Source organism: Sus scrofa, chromosome 10 (assembly GCF_054392235.1).
Source record: "Sus scrofa isolate SSC_HxYL_T2T_F1_AM1 chromosome 10, Sscrofa_HxYL_maternal_Yorkshire_Landrace_v2.0, whole genome shotgun sequence".
NCBI classification, from domain to species: domain Eukaryota; kingdom Metazoa; phylum Chordata; class Mammalia; order Artiodactyla; family Suidae; genus Sus; species Sus scrofa.
Window position 1 is genome coordinate 29,471,939 of NC_139392.1, and position 20,464 is coordinate 29,492,402.

At 50.7% G+C, this 20,464-nt stretch overlaps 1 protein-coding gene across 17 annotated transcripts in view; it reads right to left on the reverse strand.

The window, feature by feature from the left end:
- Positions 1–401: 401 nt before the first annotated feature.
- Positions 402–20,464, reverse strand: part of LOC146398905 (uncharacterized) — a 111,688-nt gene continuing 91,625 nt past the window's right edge. For 16 of the 17 annotated variants that reach the window (XM_084980768.1, XM_084980762.1, XM_084980755.1 and 13 more), the window contains 11 exons: positions 18,708–18,758; positions 18,301–18,348; positions 16,516–16,736; positions 15,767–15,791; positions 12,669–12,719; positions 12,262–12,309; positions 10,476–10,696; positions 9,727–9,751; positions 6,629–6,679; positions 6,222–6,269; positions 402–1,109 (listed from right to left, as the gene is read on the reverse strand). In XM_084980768.1, coding sequence (XP_084836894.1) covers positions 1,090–1,109; positions 6,222–6,269; positions 6,629–6,679; positions 9,727–9,751; positions 10,476–10,696; positions 12,262–12,309; positions 12,669–12,719; positions 15,767–15,791; positions 16,516–16,736; positions 18,301–18,348; positions 18,708–18,758 — 809 coding nt within the window. In that variant the 3' untranslated portion in view covers positions 402–1,089. The remainder of the gene's footprint in view (positions 1,110–6,221; positions 6,270–6,628; positions 6,680–9,726; positions 9,752–10,475; positions 10,697–12,261; positions 12,310–12,668; positions 12,720–15,766; positions 15,792–16,515; positions 16,737–18,300; positions 18,349–18,707; positions 18,759–20,464) is intronic. The other variant, XM_084980764.1, reaches the window with a different exon arrangement.

Below are 20,464 nucleotides of genomic sequence, written 5' to 3' on the forward strand. Positions count from 1 at the left end.
GAGGGGTTTGAGAAGCCAAGGCAAAGACAGCTGGTCTTTCCCTCTCTTTCTTTGTTGTTTCAGGTGCAACCCTGATCATGCAGAACCCAGAGTCCTACAAGGCAGGGAGAGCAGAGCACGACGATGCGTGGACAATGGAAAGGTGTGACAACGCATTCTGGGGAGGGGAAAAGTGTTAACCTTGGGATTCACTCTCAGATTTTGGAATAGAGAAAATACTCTTGCCACCCAATTCTGCAGCACCACATCTTCCTTCTGTGGACAAAGAAATGTTTCTCTTGGCCTTTGCCGAAAAATCTGCACGTTCATGCCTTCTCTCATGTTTCCTATCTCTGCCTTCCATACTTGGGTATGCCATTCTTTATCCTCCCAAGGGATCCATTAACAAAAAACACACTTGCTTTGCAATCAAAGTGTACTTTATTAAAATTACTTTTACAGTTTTTATCTGTGTCTCATTCGGTGTCACTCTACATGTTTTAAAAATACCAACTCCAGGCATGGGATATAAAGAAACATGTCAGAGACATGAGGAGGGAAAAGGTGAGATATGGATGTTCCAGCAGCCAGGGTCTGGGCATGCAAGGCTCGGCCAACCATGTCATCCTGAAAGAGGGAGCGTGACAGAGTTCCCATGGTCAAAGGTACAAACCGACATGAGGCCACAGAATCCTTGGAAAGAAACTGGCTTGAGGGCAGTTGGTCAGGACTAAATCCACAGTCCCCTTCTTCAGTCAGGACTGATGCGGGTGACAGGACAGGGGGTGGACACTAGGGTGACTGCCTGACTCCAGTGCATTAAGTTCTACCTCTGCTTAAGGGGGCTTTCCTATACCTGTGTTTATTTTATCGAAAACTAGTTTTAAAAAAAGCAAATGGATAGGTAACAATTATTTAATACACAATCTTACATTCTACCAAAATCTTATATACCAAGTAGTAAACATGTATCAGAACTTAATACTAAATCTAGACAATAAAGAACTAAGCTTATACTAAAGTTGGCTCGTAATAGATGAAGAGTGAGGTCAATCTTGTATCCTGGTCAAGATGGCAACTTTTGGACTCTTCCAGTCCCAGGCTGAGGCTTCAAGGTGTCCCAGAGGAGTCTGCAACACAAACACAGGGATGCCATCACCGAGGAGGTGCAGAGTCAGATGGAAGGAGGGCTCCCCTGGGTGGATGTGTGGGTCCGTCAGGCTCCTCAGGGCCTGGAACTCCCCAGGGCTCAGATCCCCGTGGCACTGCCGTCTATGCTGTGCTTAGCTGAGGAGGTTTTCTGTTAGCAAAGAGGGAATACAATCGTCCTCCAGGAGCGAGTTCCCTGTGCATTGGGCTGGGCAGCCTTCAAGGGACTGATCCCTGCACAGTGAAACAGATGCAGCGGAAAGGGGAGGCTCCAGGAGACAAGGATGTAGTCCCTCCCAGTGGGGCCCTGGGAGGAGCAGGACATCTGATAACCCAAGGGAAGGGGTAACCAGCCCCTGCAGCCCATGCTTTATACCACTAACCATGAGACCTGCGTGGCAGAAATGGACAGAGGCCTGAAGACCTCCTTTTACCCTGAGAATGCTTTCTACCTCCTGGCCATTCTCGCTTGTGCTTTTCAAGGGGGGGGGGAAGAAGTGGAGAAATCAGTCTTCCTGTATTCAGACTATACTACAAAGCTACAGTCATTCAACTCTATGATCCTGGCGAAAAAGCAGCAACACTGATCAGTCAGAAAGCCCAGAAATAAACCCAAGCACCAAGGGTCAACTGCTCTATGGCAAAGGAGGCAAGAACATACACTGGAGGAAAGACATTGTCTTCCATCAGTAGTGCTGGGAAAACCGGACAGGTACCTGTCAAAAGTGCAGTGAGAACATTCACTAACACCATACACAGAAATAAACTCCAAATGGCTGGGCGACCTCCATGTAAGGCCAGATACTAGAAAACCCCTAGAGAACAACAGGCAGAATGCTCTTGGACATAAATCGCATCAAGATCTTGTTTGATATGCCTCCTAGAATAATGACAATAAAAACACAACTAAATCAGTAGGAACTAATTAAGCTCAAAAGCGTTTGCACAGCAAAGGAGACCTTTTTTTAAAAAAGAAAAACTCCACAGAATGGGAGAGAATATTTGTTTTTTTTTTTTATTTTCCCACTGTACAGCAAGGGGGTCAGGTTATCCTTACATATATACATTGCAATTACAGTTTTTCCCCCACCCTTTCTTCTGTTGCAACATGAGTATCTAGACATAGTTCTCAATGCTATTCAGCAGGATCTCCTTGTAAATCTATTCTAGGAGAGAATATTTGTACATGATTCACCCACCAATGGCTTTACCTTCAAAATAGAGAAACAACACATACAACTCATCCACCACCACAAAAACCAAACAACTCAATGCAAAAAGAGCCGGAAGACCTAAAGAGACATTTCTCCAGATGAGGCTTAGGGATGGCCAATAGGCACATGAAGAGATGCTCAACCTTGCTTGGTACGAGGGGACTACACATCAAAACTGCAGCGAGGGACCACCCCACACCTGTTAGAATGGCCGTCATTAAGTTGATAGATAACAAATGCTGGAGGGGGTGTGGAGAAAGGGGAACCCTCCTACACTGTTGGTGGCAGTGGAAATCAGTGTGACCACTCTGGAAAAGAGTATGGGGGTTCCTCAGAAAACTCACTACAGTACTACCCTATATGATCCAGCGATCCCACACCTGGGCATCTACCCAGACAAAACTTTCACTCAAAAAGACACATGCTCCTGTGGAGTTCCCATCGTGGCTCAGTGGTTAACGAATCCAACTAGGAAACATGAGGTTGCGGGTTCAATCCCTGGCCTTGCTCAGTGGGTTAAGGATCCGGCGTTGCCATGAGCTGTGGTGTAGTTTGCAGACACAGCTCGGATCCTGCATTGCTGTGGCTGTGGTGTAGGCCAGCAGCTCCAGCTCCGATTTGACCCCTAGCCTGGGAACCTCCATATTCCACGGGAGCGGCCCAAGAAATGGTAAAAACCCAAAAAAATGAAAAACAAAAAAAACCCCAAACCCCCCTCAAAAAACACATGCCCCTGTATGTTCATGGCACAATTCACAAGAGCCAAGGCATGGGAGCAATCTAAATGTCCACCAACAGATGGATGGATGAAGACGATGGGGTACACATATACAATGTCGTACCACTCAGCTGTGTACAAGAAAGAAACAATGCCACTGGCAGCAACAGCGATGCCACTAAAGTTATCATGGTATGTGGCACAAGTCAGAAAGACAATGACAAATACCACATGACATCACTTCCATGCAGAAGCCAAGATAGGGCACAAAGGAACATATCTCCAGAACAGAAACAGACTCACAGATCTAGAGGACAGACGTGTGGGGAGCCAAGGGGGAGGGGAGAGGAAGTGGGATGGACTGGGAATTTGGGGTTGGTCGATGCAAACGCTTACATTTAGGATGGATAAGCAATGAGGCCCTACGCTGTAGCACAGGGAACTGTATTCAGTCTCTTTGGAGAGAACACAATGGAACATAAGAAGAGAAAAATAATGTATAAATAGGTGTGACTGGGTCCCTTCGCTGTACAGCAGAAATAGGTACAAAAATACCTCACTTCTTCAAAAAATACTTCATGTATATATAGGAGTCACACTCAGCCATAAGAAAGAATGAAGCCATGCAATTTGCAGCAACATGGACAGACCTAGAGATTATCATACTACGTGAAGTAAGTTAGACAAAGATGAAAGTTCTAACACTTCTATGCTGAATCTGAAACATGACTACAATCCAGCTTTTTTACAAAACTGAAACAACGCACAGACATGGGAAGCAAACTTCCATTAGCAAAGGGGAAAGGGAAAGGAAGGGAAGGGATCAATTGGGAGTGTGAGATTAATAGAGAAGCAACAAGGATTCACTGTGTAGCACATGGAACTCTATGCAATATCTTCTCATAACCTGTAAAGAAAAAGAATTTGAAGCTGTACACCTGAAACTAACACAATACAGTAAATAATCTATAGCAAAAGAAATTCAATAAATATTTTTCAGTATTAAGAGTTTCAAAAAATCATGAAGATGTGGTAGTAGAAATATAAATTTATCTTTTTATTCTATTGCTGCATGAAAAGTATATAGAAGAAAGGTATTCTCTTTTTCTTTTTTCAGCCACACCTGCAGCATATGGACGTTCATGGGCTAGGGGTCAGGGACAAGCTGCCTCTGCAGGCCTAAAACAGATGCCACAAGGTGGGATTTGAATCGCCTTTGCAATGTATGCCACAGCTTGCAGCAATGCCAGATTCTTCAACTGACTGAGCGAGGCCAGGGATTGAACCTGCATCTTCATGGACACCATGTCGTGTTTTTAACCCACTGAGCCACAGCAGGAACTCTGAGAAGACAATGCTTTTGAAAGTGTACTAAAACAAGTTACATTCATGTTATTAGATGACACAGTGAAAAGTCACTGAAAGGAATACAACAAATTTGAATCCTAGCCTTTCACTTTTCCCAAGAGAACACAGAACTGAATTGCCTCAGGGGTTGCTGCATTTGAACTTGTCATCTATGTCAAAGAATTTACAGAAGTTCCAACCTCAGTTTGAGAATGGGTGGCATGGGATGGCCCAGGCCATCCCTGGGCCTTACAGAGACTGAGGGAAGACCCAGACCCTGGAAATTTCCACTCAGGTTGGGATCCTGCCATGTCTTCTGTGTGATGCCAGGAGCACTAAGCATCCACAAGGATGCAGGGCTGGGCCAGGTGAGCCACTCTTCGTACATGAGCACTGAGGGATAGATGCCTTCATCTTGATTGTTTTCTGGAGCCCCGACATGAGGGAGGCCTTAGAGAGGCTGACACAAACTCAGAGGGAAAGGACCCTGTGTCACTTCTCTCAGGCTGAGATTGGTTCAGTACAGACCCGATGTGAATGCTCACCACCTGCCTCCATTTGGCCTGAGCCTCGGGGACCTGGGAGGGAGGAGACCAGGGCCAGGCTAGGAAGGGACACAGGGTCAACATGACTGGGATTTGGGGATCAGGGGATAGCAGTCTGATGGGAAGAGGGGGATCCAACAGGAGCTGTGACCACCTGGTCCTGCTGCCAGAGGCTCTGTCTGGGACATGGTCAATCCCAGGAGATGAGGTCACAGGGCCAGGAGAGAAAGGGTCTGAAGCAAGGCCAGCAGCTCCTTCACACAGTCCCCCAAATTCCTGCTGGCCAGGGGTGGTCTCTTTGGGCAGCTGGACATGGACCTCTCCCAGAGGGGAGGAGAGTCATGACAGCAGCCTGGGGTCAGCTGTGCAGGTGGACAGGACTCAAGGGTACTGGATCCTATGCAGCAACCCCAGATGACTTCTCCTTTATTTTATTTTATACTATTTTTGCCTTTTTCTTTATTCTAGGGCAACTCTGACAGGATATGGAGGTTCCCAGGCTAGGGACAAAATGGGAGCTGCAGCTGCCAGTCGAAACCACAGCCACGAAATACAGGATGCAAGCTGTATCTGCGACAAACACCATAGCTCACAAAAATGCTGGATATTTAAGACACCGAGTGAGGCAAGGGATCGAACCCGCAATCTCATGGTTCCTAGTTGGATTCCTTAACCACTGGAACTCCAAGTATGCCTCCTTTAACTCATCCAACTCTGCGAACATCCCTTCCCTCAGGACACACCGTGAGGACACAATAGGACAGGGAGGCCAGAAATCCCAAACATGCAGAGCCAGAGAGCTGCCTTCTCACCCACCACCTGACACTCACTCGACCAACTTGGTCTCCAGGGTCAAGGTGCCACCACTTCAGGTGCCACCACTTCAGGTCCCTCAAGGCCAATAAAGGAAACCAAGTCAACAGCTCTTGTGCACTGGGCCCTCACGGTGCCAATCACAAAGCAAACTTGCACAACGGGCAGAGACCAAAGCAGGAAGGAGCAGCTTTGGGAGGGAAAATCGATTCTCCCTCTCAAAGAAAAGGAGAGAGGAATACAAACACAGCACAACAAAGACCAGGGACCCAAGTCTTCTTCGTGGTATCCATTTCACAGGGGAAAACACCACAGCAGAGTGCCACTCATTAGGCCACCCACCCACCCACCCGCCAAGTCCTATCCCCCACTTCCTCCCTCTCCCGGCAGCAGGCGGAACCCAGGTGCTCCCAGGAACCCTCTCCCACTGGATCCCAGCTGCGTGCTCTTCCCTACCTGCAGCCTCCTCATCCTGGCGGCTGCTCAGGCTCTCCACCACTGAGTCTGTAGAAACACACCATCAGGGGAATCAAGGAGTTAGAAAGAGTGGCCCTCCCGTTTCTCCGGCTTCCCTGAGGTGACTACGGGTACAGAGCATCACCCTGGTTTTTCCTCCAGGTGCCCAGACCTTCCCTCTGCTCCATGGACTGAGACCCTTCCACACAAGGTGAGCACAGATGCCAACATTCAGGCATCTCATATCTGCTCCCTCTCCTTATTAAAGTAGGCGGTGAACATCTTTACATCAATTTCTTTCTGTTTTTAAGTTTCAGACTCACCTGCCCCACACTCCAAGCAGCAGGCGTCACCCAAGTGTCCCGGGATCCCTCTCCCATTGGCTCCTACCTGAGAGCTGTTCTTACCTGTATCACTTTCATCATGGTTGCTGTCACTCAGACTCTCCATGAAACATACTGCAGAGACACAGACATAAGGAATCAAGGTGTTAGAGCCTGTCCCCCACACGTATCCCCTACTTAGGGTTGTTTGCGGCCACACAGCACCACCCTGGCTTGTCCTCCGTGTGCTCAGAACTTCCCTCTGCTCTACGGCCTCAGAAGCTTCCATAAAACATTGGCCACAGTGGCAAACCTTCAGAGATCGTGGGCTGCTGAGGGATGGAGCCTTACACATCTCCCTTCTACGAGTCCATCTGGAGGCCTCAGCTCCAGGGTGACACACCTGAAATTCCAGCTGCATGGACACACTTGTGTGGTGGCCCCTGGGAGTGAACCATAGGCTGCTTTATTCTGTTCACTGCAAGAGGCAGACCTAACTACTGACTGAACTCAATTAAGCAGAAATGGCTCCTTCTGGCCAGTGGCTGGCACACTGTGGACAGCAGCTCTACAGAAGCACTGAGGAGAAAGGGACCACTGCCCGTGAGGTTCACCTCCAAAACATATATAAAGAAAACTCATACACCTCCACAACAACAACAGCAAAGAAACCACCCAGGAGTTCCCGTCAGGGCACAGCGGAAACGAATCCGACTAGGAACCACGAGCTTGCGGGGTTGATCCCTGGCCTCGCTGAGGGGGTTAAGGATCCAGCGTTGCCGAGAGCTCTGGTGTCGGTCGCAGATACGGGTGGAGAAAAGGCTCCCCCGCCCCAGCATTGCCGATGCGAACGTACACTGGTACAACCACTATGGAAGACACCATGGAGGGTCCTGCGAAAACTGAACACAGCAGGGCATGCGACCTAGCAAGCCGAGCACCCTGGGAAATATCAGGACAAATGTATCCAGGAAAAAGACATATGCCCCTCTATGTTTATGGCAGCACTGTTCACAACAGCCAAGACAGGGAAGCCACCTCATGTCCACAGACAGATGAATGGCTCATGACGATGTGGTCCACATAGATGATGGAATTCACGACTCAGCCAGAAAATCGAAGAAGAAACCAATGCCACTCAAAACAATAGGGATGGATCGGGAGATTCTCGTGCAAAGTGAAGTACGTGACAAAGAGAAAGACGGATACCACCTGATCTCACTTAGAGGTGGAATCTAAAGCACGGCACAAAGGAACCTGTCCACAGAACCCACGGATGCAGAGAACAGACTTGTGGTTGTGAAGGGCACGGACTGGGAGTTTGGGGGCAGTTGACGCCAACTACGGCATTGAGAATGGAGAGACAACAAGGTCCTCCTGTTGCAGCACACGGAGAACGAGATCCAATCTCCTGTAATCGACCTGATCTCAGACGGCAATAATATCAAAAAAGGAACATACGTTAATGGACACACACGACTGGGGAACGTTGCTCCACAGCAGAGAGTGAAACAACACTGTACCTCCATTAAAATAGAAACAAACAGAAAGGACAGTGTCTAACAATCCACTGAATGGAAAGACAACCTACAGAAGAGGATATTTGTAAATCTTGTATTTGAAACAGGGGCTCATATTTGGAATATATGGGAAACAACTACAAATCAATTGAATCAAAAGGCAAATACCTCAGTTGTAGATGAGTGGAAGCCTGGGAGAGACCCACCGTCCAAGAAGACCACAGAGAGCAGCACACAGAGGGCATGTTTCCCAAAGTCGCCTATCACAATGGAAAGGCAAAGCAAAGGCACCACGAGGTATCACCTCCCACCTGGTAGGACACGGAGTGTTTTCAAACCTGAACAGATGTTTGGGAAGATGTGACTGCCTGGGACTTCTGGACACTGTAGCAGGGAATGTCAACGGGGCCAGCCAGGACGGGAAACACCACGGCAGGACCCTGCAATCCCACTGCTGCATGGACATGTAAAGGAAGATCCATCAGTGTCGGGTAAAGAGACCTGCCATCCCAGGATCACGGCAGCGCCATACACAAGAGCCCAACAGAAACAGAGCCCCAGTGTCCACGGGCACACAGACTGAGAAAGACAACGGGGTGGATACAGACCATAGCAAGGTATTCCGTTGTCACAGAAGAAGGAAACCCTACCCATTGCAGCAATGCACAGAGAACTCCAGGACATTATTGACTGATTCACTTTTGGGCTTGAGGGCTGCCCCCGCAGCAGATGGAAATTCCCAGGCGAGGCGGCAAATCAGAGCTGTGGCCACCGGCCGACACCACAGCCACAGCCAAGCTGGATACCAGCCGCGTCTGGGACCTCTGCCGCAGCTCACCGCAATGCGGGATTCTTCACCCACTGGGCAAGGCCAAGGGTCGAACCCGTGTCCTCATAGGTACTGGTCAGGTTCATGAGCTCTGAGCCTCAACAGGAACTCGCTGGAGGACATCACTTCAAGTGAAGCCAGTCAGACACAGAAGGACAAAGACTCTCTGATGTCATGCACATGAGGTGTCTGAAAGACCACTCCTGAGCAGAGGCTGGAAGGGTGGCTGCCCCGAGTGGGCAGGAGGTGCGGGGGGAGCACAGCGTTCACAACACTCCTCGGGACACTTACAACCTCAAGAGGCTCGAGTTCACGGCACATGTTTGAAACAACAGCATGAAAGTCTGCACCAAGCAGAGGGGGAAGAAAAGAGGAAACGAAAGACCAACAGAGGAAGGAAAGCCTTTTCCCCAAACCTTGCTCCCAGCGGGTGCAGGGAGAATGAGGGAATGGGCAGTTAGCCTGCGGTCATCATGAGACTGTTCAACGAGAAACTGGACAGCTATGTGGTGCTAAGGCACAAGTGACTCCCCACAAAACACACCCACTCACACTGGTTCACAATCACACCAACAGGCCCTCACACGCACACCCCCCAATGTTCCCGGACACCTACCCCCACCATACAAAGAGCCTCCTTTCCTCCAGGGACCCGAGGACTTGGGATGGCCCTTTTGTGGGAAGTCAGTCTCTTTCACCCCATCCTTCACCCCCTTTCCCAGGAGGAACCCAGAATCAGGGTGTCTCTGCAACCAAAGGGGCAGGAAAGCACCCCCCGCCCTTCCTCAACACCTGGACTTCTCCTCAGCAGAGCCGGGTTCCAGAATACTTACGGCTTTCATCGTCCATCCCGTCCACCTGTGATGAGAGAAAAGAAAACACTGTGAGTGTCACAGCATCCTCTGCACTGTGGCCACAGGTCTTCCTGTGGTTGCGGACCGCAGGCACACAGACAGAAGGCAGAGTTGAGTCCGTTTCCCCAAAAGAAGACAGCAAAGACACCTGTGGAAAAGGCACCAGCTTTTCATGGAAGACCTCCCAAGTCCACGTTCATTTAAAAAACATTCAGGCTTCTTTGGAGTTCCCGTCGTGGCACAGTGGTTAACGAATCCGACCAGGAACCATGAGGTTGCGGGTTCGATCCCTGGCCTTGCTCAGTGGGTTAAGGATCCGGCATTGCCGTGAGCTGAGGTGTAGGTTGCAGACGTTGCTCGGATCCCGCGTTGCTGTGGCTCTGGCACAGGCCGGTGGCTACAGCTCTGGTTTGACCCTGAGCCTGGGAACCTCCATATGCCACAGGAATGGCCCTAGAAAAGGCAAAAAGACAACAAAACAAAACATTCAGGCTTCTTCAAAGACAAATGCTCCCTATGTACACTTGGGAACTGATGTGGTCCCTTTTGCCAATGCCCCTTGGAAGGAGTTATTGGTTGGTACCAAACTTTGACTCAACATTCCTCCACAGAGGAATGTGCATATATCCTCTATAATGGACTTGCTCAGATTTCCTTTTCTGAAGTAGGCACATCCAAGAAGAAAGGAGGCACCTTTTTAAATCTCCGATCAAGAAAGGTGAGCTTACCTTGGGGGCAAGCTGGTCTTCCTGCTCAACCAGGTCGCTGGCTGGGGACTCCTCGTCATTTTCAAGGGATGGGCCTGCCTCCTCCTCTGCCTCGTCAATGCAGGCAGCCTCCTCCTGCACCTTCTCAGTTCCCGGCCCCACCTCCTCCTCATTTGCCCCAGCCAGGGCCTCTTCCTCCGTCTTCTCACTCCCGCCGGCCTCAACAACATCATCGAGGGTTGCTAGGGGGACACACAGTCACTGTCAGCAAGGCGGTGGTGCTGCTCGGGAGGTACTCTGGGCACCTCACCTGACTGGACATGGGCTGGGAGTCAAGGGGTGGGGGTGGGATGAAGCACGGATGGAGCTTCTCTTGGCCCATCCTCCCGGGTAAACGTTTTGAAGGACGGCAGAGAGCACCTTGAAAGACCTGAGAAAGGGAGCCTCTGCCTCTCTTGCTAAAGGGAACCTCTCCGTGGCATATTCTCCATCTGAGAAATGGCCAACACGAGCATGCAGGCTCTGCTGCCATGACAGAGTCTCGTGAATCCTCCTGCCCATTTTCCTCTCCAGCCACATTCCTCCATCTTCTGAAATGGCAGGAGATCATTTCAGCTTCCCTACTCTTCCCACAGGGTGCTCCTGTGTTCACACGCCATCCTCTGGGATGTTTCGCCTCTTTTCTTTTCTTAGATACATAATGCTTCTCTTTGGAATACTTTGGCAATAGGAAACTCACGGGGAGAGCAGGCCTTCCCAATGCTATGTACTTTGCACCACTGTCCATAACAACTTTTCTCATCATAACTCATAGGACCTCTGCACCCATTCAGGAATGACTCCCCCTTCAGCCCTGCTGCCAGGTCTTGGCCATTTCTACTTTCCATCTCTGACACTCTGCCGAGTCTGGTTACCGCCTATATGTTGAGTTGCACGATATTTCCTTCTCTGTGCTGCCTGATTTCTCTATTTTTTTTTTTTCTATTGATACTTGTTGCTTTTTAGGGCCACACACATGCCATATGGAGGTTCCCAGGCTAGGGGTCTAATAGGAGCCGTAGCTGCCATTTTATGTCAGAGCCACAGCAAGGCAGGATCCCAGCTGCATCTGCCACCTACACCACAGCTCACGGCATTACTGGATCCTTAACTCACTGAGTGAGGCCAGCGATCGAACCCGCAATCTCATGGTTCCTAGTTGGATTCCTTAACCACTGGAACTCCAAGTATGCCTCCTTTAACTCATCCAACTCTGCGAACATCCCTTCCCTCAGGACACACCGTGAGGACACAATAGGACAGGGAGGCCAGAAATCCCAAACATGCAGAGCCAGAGAGCTGCCTTCTCACCCACCACCTGACACTCACTCGACCAACTTGGTCTCCAGGGTCAAGGTGCCACCACTTCAGGTGCCACCACTTCAGGTCCCTCAAGGCCAATAAAGGAAACCAAGTCAACAGCTCTTGTGCACTGGGCCCTCACGGTGCCAATCACAAAGCAAACTTGCACAACGGGCAGAGACCAAAGCAGGAAGGAGCAGCTTTGGGAGGGAAAATCGATTCTCCCTCTCAAAGAAAAGGAGAGAGGAATACAAACACAGCACAACAAAGACCAGGGACCCAAGTCTTCTTCGTGGTATCCATTTCACAGGGGAAAACACCACAGCAGAGTGCCACTCATTAGGCCACCCACCCACCCACCCGCCAAGTCCTATCCCCCACTTCCTCCCTCTCCCGGCAGCAGGCGGAACCCAGGTGCTCCCAGGAACCCTCTCCCACTGGATCCCAGCTGCGTGCTCTTCCCTACCTGCAGCCTCCTCATCCTGGCGGCTGCTCAGGCTCTCCACCACTGAGTCTGTAGAAACACACCATCAGGGGAATCAAGGAGTTAGAAAGAGTGGCCCTCCCGTTTCTCCGGCTTCCCTGAGGTGACTACGGGTACAGAGCATCACCCTGGTTTTTCCTCCAGGTGCCCAGACCTTCCCTCTGCTCCATGGACTGAGACCCTTCCACACAAGGTGAGCACAGATGCCAACATTCAGGCATCTCATATCTGCTCCCTCTCCTTATTAAAGTATGCGGTGAACATCTTTACATCAATTTCTTTCTGTTTTTAAGTTTCAGACTCACCTGCCCCACACTCCAAGCAGCAGGCGTCACCCAAGTGTCCCGGGATCCCTCTCCCATTGGCTCCTACCTGAGAGCTGTTCTTACCTGTATCACTTTCATCATGGTTGCTGTCACTCAGACTCTCCATGAAACATACTGCAGAGACACAGACATAAGGAATCAAGGTGTTAGAGCCTGTCCCCCACACGTATCCCCTACTTAGGGTTGTTTGCGGCCACACAGCACCACCCTGGCTTGTCCTCCGTGTGCTCAGAACTTCCCTCTGCTCTACGGCCTCAGAAGCTTCCATAAAACATTGGCCACAGTGGCAAACCTTCAGAGATCGTGGGCTGCTGAGGGATGGAGCCTTACACATCTCCCTTCTACGAGTCCATCTGGAGGCCTCAGCTCCAGGGTGACACACCTGAAATTCCAGCTGCATGGACACACTTGTGTGGTGGCCCCTGGGAGTGAACCATAGGCTGCTTTATTCTGTTCACTGCAAGAGGCAGACCTAACTACTGACTGAACTCAATTAAGCAGAAATGGCTCCTTCTGGCCAGTGGCTGGCACACTGTGGACAGCAGCTCTACAGAAGCACTGAGGAGAAAGGGACCACTGCCCGTGAGGTTCACCTCCAAAACATATATAAAGAAAACTCATACACCTCCACAACAACAACAGCAAAGAAACCACCCAGGAGTTCCCGTCAGGGCACAGCGGAAACGAATCCGACTAGGAACCACGAGCTTGCGGGGTTGATCCCTGGCCTCGCTGAGGGGGTTAAGGATCCAGCGTTGCCGAGAGCTCTGGTGTCGGTCGCAGATACGGGTGGAGAAAAGGCTCCCCCGCCCCAGCATTGCCGATGCGAACGTACACTGGTACAACCACTATGGAAGACACCATGGAGGGTCCTGCGAAAACTGAACACAGCAGGGCATGCGACCTAGCAAGCCGAGCACCCTGGGAAATATCAGGACAAATGTATCCAGGAAAAAGACATATGCCCCTCTATGTTTATGGCAGCACTGTTCACAACAGCCAAGACAGGGAAGCCACCTCATGTCCACAGACAGATGAATGGCTCATGACGATGTGGTCCACATAGATGATGGAATTCACGACTCAGCCAGAAAATCGAAGAAGAAACCAATGCCACTCAAAACAATAGGGATGGATCGGGAGATTCTCGTGCAAAGTGAAGTACGTGACAAAGAGAAAGACGGATACCACCTGATCTCACTTAGAGGTGGAATCTAAAGCACGGCACAAAGGAACCTGTCCACAGAACCCACGGATGCAGAGAACAGACTTGTGGTTGTGAAGGGCACGGACTGGGAGTTTGGGGGCAGTTGATGCCAACTACGGCATTGAGAATGGAGAGACAACAAGGTCCTCCTGTTGCAGCACACGGAGAACGAGATCCAATCTCCTGTAATCGACCTGATCTCAGACGGCAATAATATCAAAAAAGGAACATACGTTAATGGACACACACGACTGGGGAACGTTGCTCCACAGCAGAGAGTGAAACAACACTGTACCTCCATTAAAATAGAAACAAACAGAAAGGACAGTGTCTAACAATCCACTGAATGGAAAGACAACCTACAGAAGAGGATATTTGTAAATCTTGTATTTGAAACAGGGGCTCATATTTGGAATATATGGGAAACAACTACAAATCAATTGAATCAAAAGGCAAATACCTCAGTTGTAGATGAGTGGAAGCCTGGGAGAGACCCACCGTCCAAGAAGACCACAGAGAGCAGCACACAGAGGGCATGTTTCCCAAAGTCGCCTATCACAATGGAAAGGCAAAGCAAAGGCACCACGAGGTATCACCTCCCACCTGGTAGGACACGGAGTGTTTTCAAACCTGAACAGATGTTTGGGAAGATGTGACTGCCTGGGACTTCTGGACACTGTAGCAGGGAATGTCAACGGGGCCAGCCAGGACGGGAAACACCACGGCAGGACCCTGCAATCCCACTGCTGCATGGACATGTAAAGGAAGATCCATCAGTGTCGGGTAAAGAGACCTGCCATCCCAGGATCACGGCAGCGCCATACACAAGAGCCCAACAGAAACAGAGCCCCAGTGTCCACGGGCACACAGACTGAGAAAGACAACGGGGTGGATACAGACCATAGCAAGGTATTCCGTTGTCACAGAAGAAGGAAACCCTACCCATTGCAGCAATGCACAGAGAACTCCAGGACATTATTGACTGATTCACTTTTGGGCTTGAGGGCTGCCCCCGCAGCAGATGGAAATTCCCAGGCGAGGCGGCAAATCAGAGCTGTGGCCACCGGCCGACACCACAGCCACAGCCAAGCTGGATACCAGCCGCGTCTGGGACCTCTGCCGCAGCTCACCGCAATGCGGGATTCTTCACCCACTGAGCAAGGCCAAGGGTCGAACCCGTGTCCTCATAGGTACTGGTCAGGTTCATGAGCTCTGAGCCTCAACAGGAACTCGCTGGAGGACATCACTTCAAGTGAAGCCAGTCAGACACAGAAGGACAAAGACTCTCTGATGTCATGCACATGAGGTGTCTGAAAGACCACTCCTGAGCAGAGGCTGGAAGGGTGGCTGCCCCGAGTGGGCAGGAGGTGCGGGGGGAGCACAGCGTTCACAACACTCCTCGGGACACTTACAACCTCAAGAGGCTCGAGTTCATGGCACATGTTTGAAACAACAGCATGAAAGTCTGCACCAAGCAGAGGGGGAAGAAAAGAGGAAACGAAAGACCAACAGAGGAAGGAAAGCCTTTTCCCCAAACCTTGCTCCCAGCGGGTGCAGGGAGAATGAGGGAATGGACAGTTAGCCTGCGGTCATCATGAGACTGTTCAACGAGAAACTGGACAGCTATGTGGTGCTAAGGCACAAGTGACTCCCCACAAAACACACCCACTCACACTGGTTCACAATCACACCAACAGGCCCTCACACGCACACCCCCCAATGTTCCCGGACACCTACCCCCACCATACAAAGAGCCTCCTTTCCTCCAGGGACCCGAGGACTTGGGATGGCCCTTTTGTGGGAAGTCAGTCTCTTTCACCCCATCCTTCACCCCCTTTCCCAGGAGGAACCCAGAATCAGGGTGTCTCTGCAACCAAAGGGGCAGGAAAGCACCCCCCGCCCTTCCTCAACACCTGGACTTCTCCTCAGCAGAGCCGGGTTCCAGAATACTTACGGCTTTCATCGTCCATCCCGTCCACCTGTGATGAGAGAAAAGAAAACCCTGTGAGTGTCACAGCATCCTCTGCACTGTGGCCACAGGTCTTCCTGTGGTTGCGGACCGCAGGCACACAGACAGAAGGCAGAGTTGAGTCTGTTTCCCCAAAAGAAGACAGCAAAGACACCTGTGGAAAAGGCACCAGCTTTTCATGGAAGACCTCCCAAGTCCACGTTCATTTAAAAAACATTCAGGCTTCTTTGGAGTTCCCGTCATGGCGCAGTGGTTAACGAATCCGACCAGGAACCATGAGGTTGCGGGTTCGATCCCTGGCCTTGCTCAGTGGGTTAAGGATCCGGCATTGCCGTGAGCTGAGGTGTAGGTTGCAGACGTTGCTCGGATCCTGCGTTGCTGTGGCTCTGGCGCAGGCCGGTGGCTACAGCTCTGGTTTGACCCTGAGCCTGGGAACCTCCATATGCCACAGGAGTGGCCCTAGAAAAGGCAAAAAGACAACAAAACAAAACATTCAGGCTTCTTCAAAGACAAATGCTCCCTATGTACACTTGGGAACTGATGTGGTCCCTTTTGCCAATGCCCCTTGGAAGGAGTTATTGGTTGGTACCAAACTTTGACTCAACATTCCTCCACAGAGGAATGTGCATATATCCTCTATAATGGACTTGCTCAGATTTCCTTTTCTGAAGTAGGCACATCCAAGAAGAAAGGAGGCACCTTTTTAAATCTCCGATCAAGAAAGGTGAGCTTACCTTGGGGGCAAGCTGGTCTTCCTGCTCAACCAGGTCGCTGGCTGGGGACTCCTCGTCATTTTCAAGGGATGGGCCTGCCTCCTCCTCTGCCTCGTCAATGCAGGCAGCCTCCTCCTGCACCTTCTCAGTTCCCGGCCCCACCTCCTCCTCATTTGCCCCAGCCAGGGCCTCTTCCTCCGTCTTCTCACTCCCGCCGGCCTCCACAACATCATCGAGGGTTGCTAGGGGGACACACAGTCACTGTCAGCAAGGCGGTGGTGCTGCTCGGGAGGTACTCTGGGCACCTCACCTGACTGGACATGGGCTGAGAGTCAAGGGGTGGGGGTGGGATGAAGCACGGATGGAGCTTCTCTTGGCCCATCCTCCCGGGTAAACGTTTTGAAGGACGGCAGAGAGCACCTTGAAAGACCTGAGAAAGGGAGCCTCTGCCTCTCTTGCTAAAGGGAACCTCTCCGTGGCATATTCTCCGTCTGAGAAATGGCCAACACGAGCATGCAGGCTCTGCTGCCATGACAGAGTCTCGTGAATCCTCCTGCCCATTTTCCTCTCCAGCCACATTCCTCCATCTTCTGAAATGGCAGGAGATCATTTCAGCTTCCCTACTCTTCCCACAGGGTGCTCCTGTGTTCACACGCCATCCTCTGGGATGTTTCGCCTCTTTTATTTTCTTAGATACATAATGCTTCTCTTTGGAATACTTTGGCAATAGGAAACTCACGGGGAGAGCAGGCCTTCCCAATTCTATGTACTTTGCACCACTGTCCATAACAACTTTTCTCATCATAACTCATAGGACCTCTGCACCCATTCAGGAATGACTCCCCCTTCAGCCCTGCTGCCAGGTCTTGGCCATTTCTACTTTCCATCTCTGACACTCTGCCGAGTCTGGTTACCGCCTATATGTTGAGTTGCACGATATTTCCTTCTCTGTGCTGCCTGATTTCTCTATTTTTTTTTTTCTATTGATACTTGTTGCTTTTTAGGGCCACACACATGCCATATGGAGGTTCCCAGGCTAGGGGTCTAATAGGAGCCGTAGCTGCCATTTTATGTCAGAGCCACAGCAAGGCAGGATCCCAGCTGCATCTGCCACCTACACCACAGCTCACGGCATTACTGGATCCTTAACTCACTGAGTGAGGCCAGCGATCGAACCCGCAATCTCATGGTTCCTAGTTGGATTCCTTAACCACTGGAACTCCAAGTATGCCTCCTTTAACTCATCCAACTCTGCGAACATCCCTTCCCTCAGGACACACCGTGAGGACACAATAGGACAGGGAGGCCAGAAATCCCAAACATGCAGAGCCAGAGAGCTGCCTTCTCACCCACCACCTGACACTCACTCGACCAACTTGGTCTCCAGGGTCAAGGTGCCACCACTTCAGGTGCCACCACTTCAGGTCCCTCAAGGCCAATAAAGGAAACCAAGTCAACAGCTCTTGTGCACTGGGCCCTCACGGTGCCAATCACAAAGCAAACTTGCACAACGGGCAGAGACCAAAGCAGGAAGGAGCAGCTTTGGGAGGGAAAATCGATTCTCCCTCTCAAAGAAAAGGAGAGAGGAATACAAACACAGCACAACAAAGACCAGGGACCCAAGTCTTCTTCGTGGTATCCATTTCACAGGGGAAAACACCACAGCAGAGTGCCACTCATTAGGCCACCCACCCACCCACCCGCCAAGTCCTATCCCCCACTTCCTCCCTCTCCCGGCAGCAGGCGGAACCCAGGTGCTCCCAGGAACCCTCTCCCACTGGATCCCAGCTGCGTGCTCTTCCCTACCTGCAGCCTCCTCATCCTGGCGGCTGCTCAGGCTCTCCACCACTGAGTCTGTAGAAACACACCATCAGGGGAATCAAGGAGTTAGAAAGAGTGGCCCTCCCGTTTCTCCGGCTTCCCTGAGGTGACTACGGGTACAGAGCATCACCCTGGTTTTTCCTCCAGGTGCCCAGACCTTCCCTCTGCTCCATGGACTGAGACCCTTCCACACAAGGTGAGCACAGATGCCAACATTCAGGCATCTCATATCTGCTCCCTCTCCTTATTAAAGTAGGCGGTGAACATCTTTACATCAATTTCTTTCTGTTTTTAAGTTTCAGACTCACCTGCCCCACACTCCAAGCAGCAGGCGTCACCCAAGTGTCCCGGGATCCCTCTCCCATTGGCTCCTACCTGAGAGCTGTTCTTACCTGTATCACTTTCATCATGGTTGCTGTCACTCAGACTCTCCATGAAACATACTGCAGAGACACAGACATAAGGAATCAAGGTGTTAGAGCCTGTCCCCCACACGTATCCCCTACTTAGGGTTGTTTGCGGCCACACAGCACCACCCTGGCTTGTCCTCCGTGTGCTCAGAACTTCCCTCTGTTCTACGGCCTCAGAAGCTTCCATAAAACATTGGCCACAGTGGCAAACCTTCAGAGATCGTGGGCTGCTGAGGGATGGAGCCTTACACATCTCCCTTCTACGAGTCCATCTGGAGGCCTCAGCTCCAGGGTGACACACCTGAAATTCCAGCTGCATGGACACACTTGTGTGGTGGCCCCTGGGAGTGAACCATAGGCTGCTTTATTCTGTTCACTGCAAGAGGCAGACCTAACTACTGACTGAACTCAATTAAGCAGAAATGGCTCCTTCTGGCCAGTGGCTGGCACACTGTGGACAGCAGCTCTACAGAAGCACTGAGGAGAAAGGGACCACTGCCCGTGAGGTTCACCTCCAAAACATATATAAAGAAAACTCATACACCTCCACAACAACAACAGCAAAGAAACCACCCAGGAGTTCCCGTCAGGGCACAGCGGAAACGAATCCGACTAGGAACCACGAGCTTGCGGGGTTGATCCCTGGCCTCGCTGAGGGGGTTAAGGATCCAGCGTTGCCGAGAGCTCTGGTGTCGGTCGCAGATACGGGTGGAGAAAGGGCTCCCCCGCCCCAGCATTGCCGATGCGAACGTACACTGGTACAACCACTATGGAAGACACCATGGAGGGTCCTGCGAAAACTGAACACAGCAGGGCATGCGACCTAGCAAGCCGAGCACCCTGGGAAATATCAGGACAAATGTATCCAGGAAAAAGACATATGCCCCTCTATGTTTATGGCAGCACTGTTCACAACAGCCAAGACAGGGAAGCCACCTCATGTCCACAGACAGATGAATGGCTCATGACGATGTGGTCCACATAGATGATGGAATTCACGACTCAGCCAGAAAATCGAAGAAGAAACCAATGCCACTCAAAACAATAGGGATGGATCGGGAGATTCTCGTGCAAAGTGAAGTACGTGACAAAGAGAAAGACGGATACCACCTGATCTCACTTAGAGGTGGAATCTAAAGCACGGCACAAAGGAACCTGTCCACAGAACCCACGGATGCAGAGAACAGACTTGTGGTTGTGAAGGGCACGGACTGGGAGTTTGGGGGCAGTTGATGCCAACTACGGCATTGAGAATGGAGAGACAACAAGGTCCTCCTGTTGCAGCACACGGAGAACGAGATCCAATCTCCTGTAATCGACCTGATCTCAGACGGCAATAATATCAAAAAAGGAACATACGTTAATGGACACACACGACTGGGGAACGTTGCTCCACAGCAGAGAGTGAAACAACACTGTACCTCCATTAAAATAGAAACAAACAGAAAGGACAGTGTCTAACAATCCACTGAATGGAAAGACAACCTACAGAAGAGGATATTTGTAAATCTTGTATTTGAAACAGGGGCTCATATTTGGAATATATGGGAAACAACTACAAATCAATTGAATCAAAAGGCAAATACCTCAGTTGTAGATGAGTGGAAGCCTGGGAGAGACCCACCGTCCAAGAAGACCACAGAGAGCAGCACACAGAGGGCATGTTTCCCAAAGTCGCCTATCACAATGGAAAGGCAAAGCAAAGGCACCACGAGGTATCACCTCCCACCTGGTAGGAC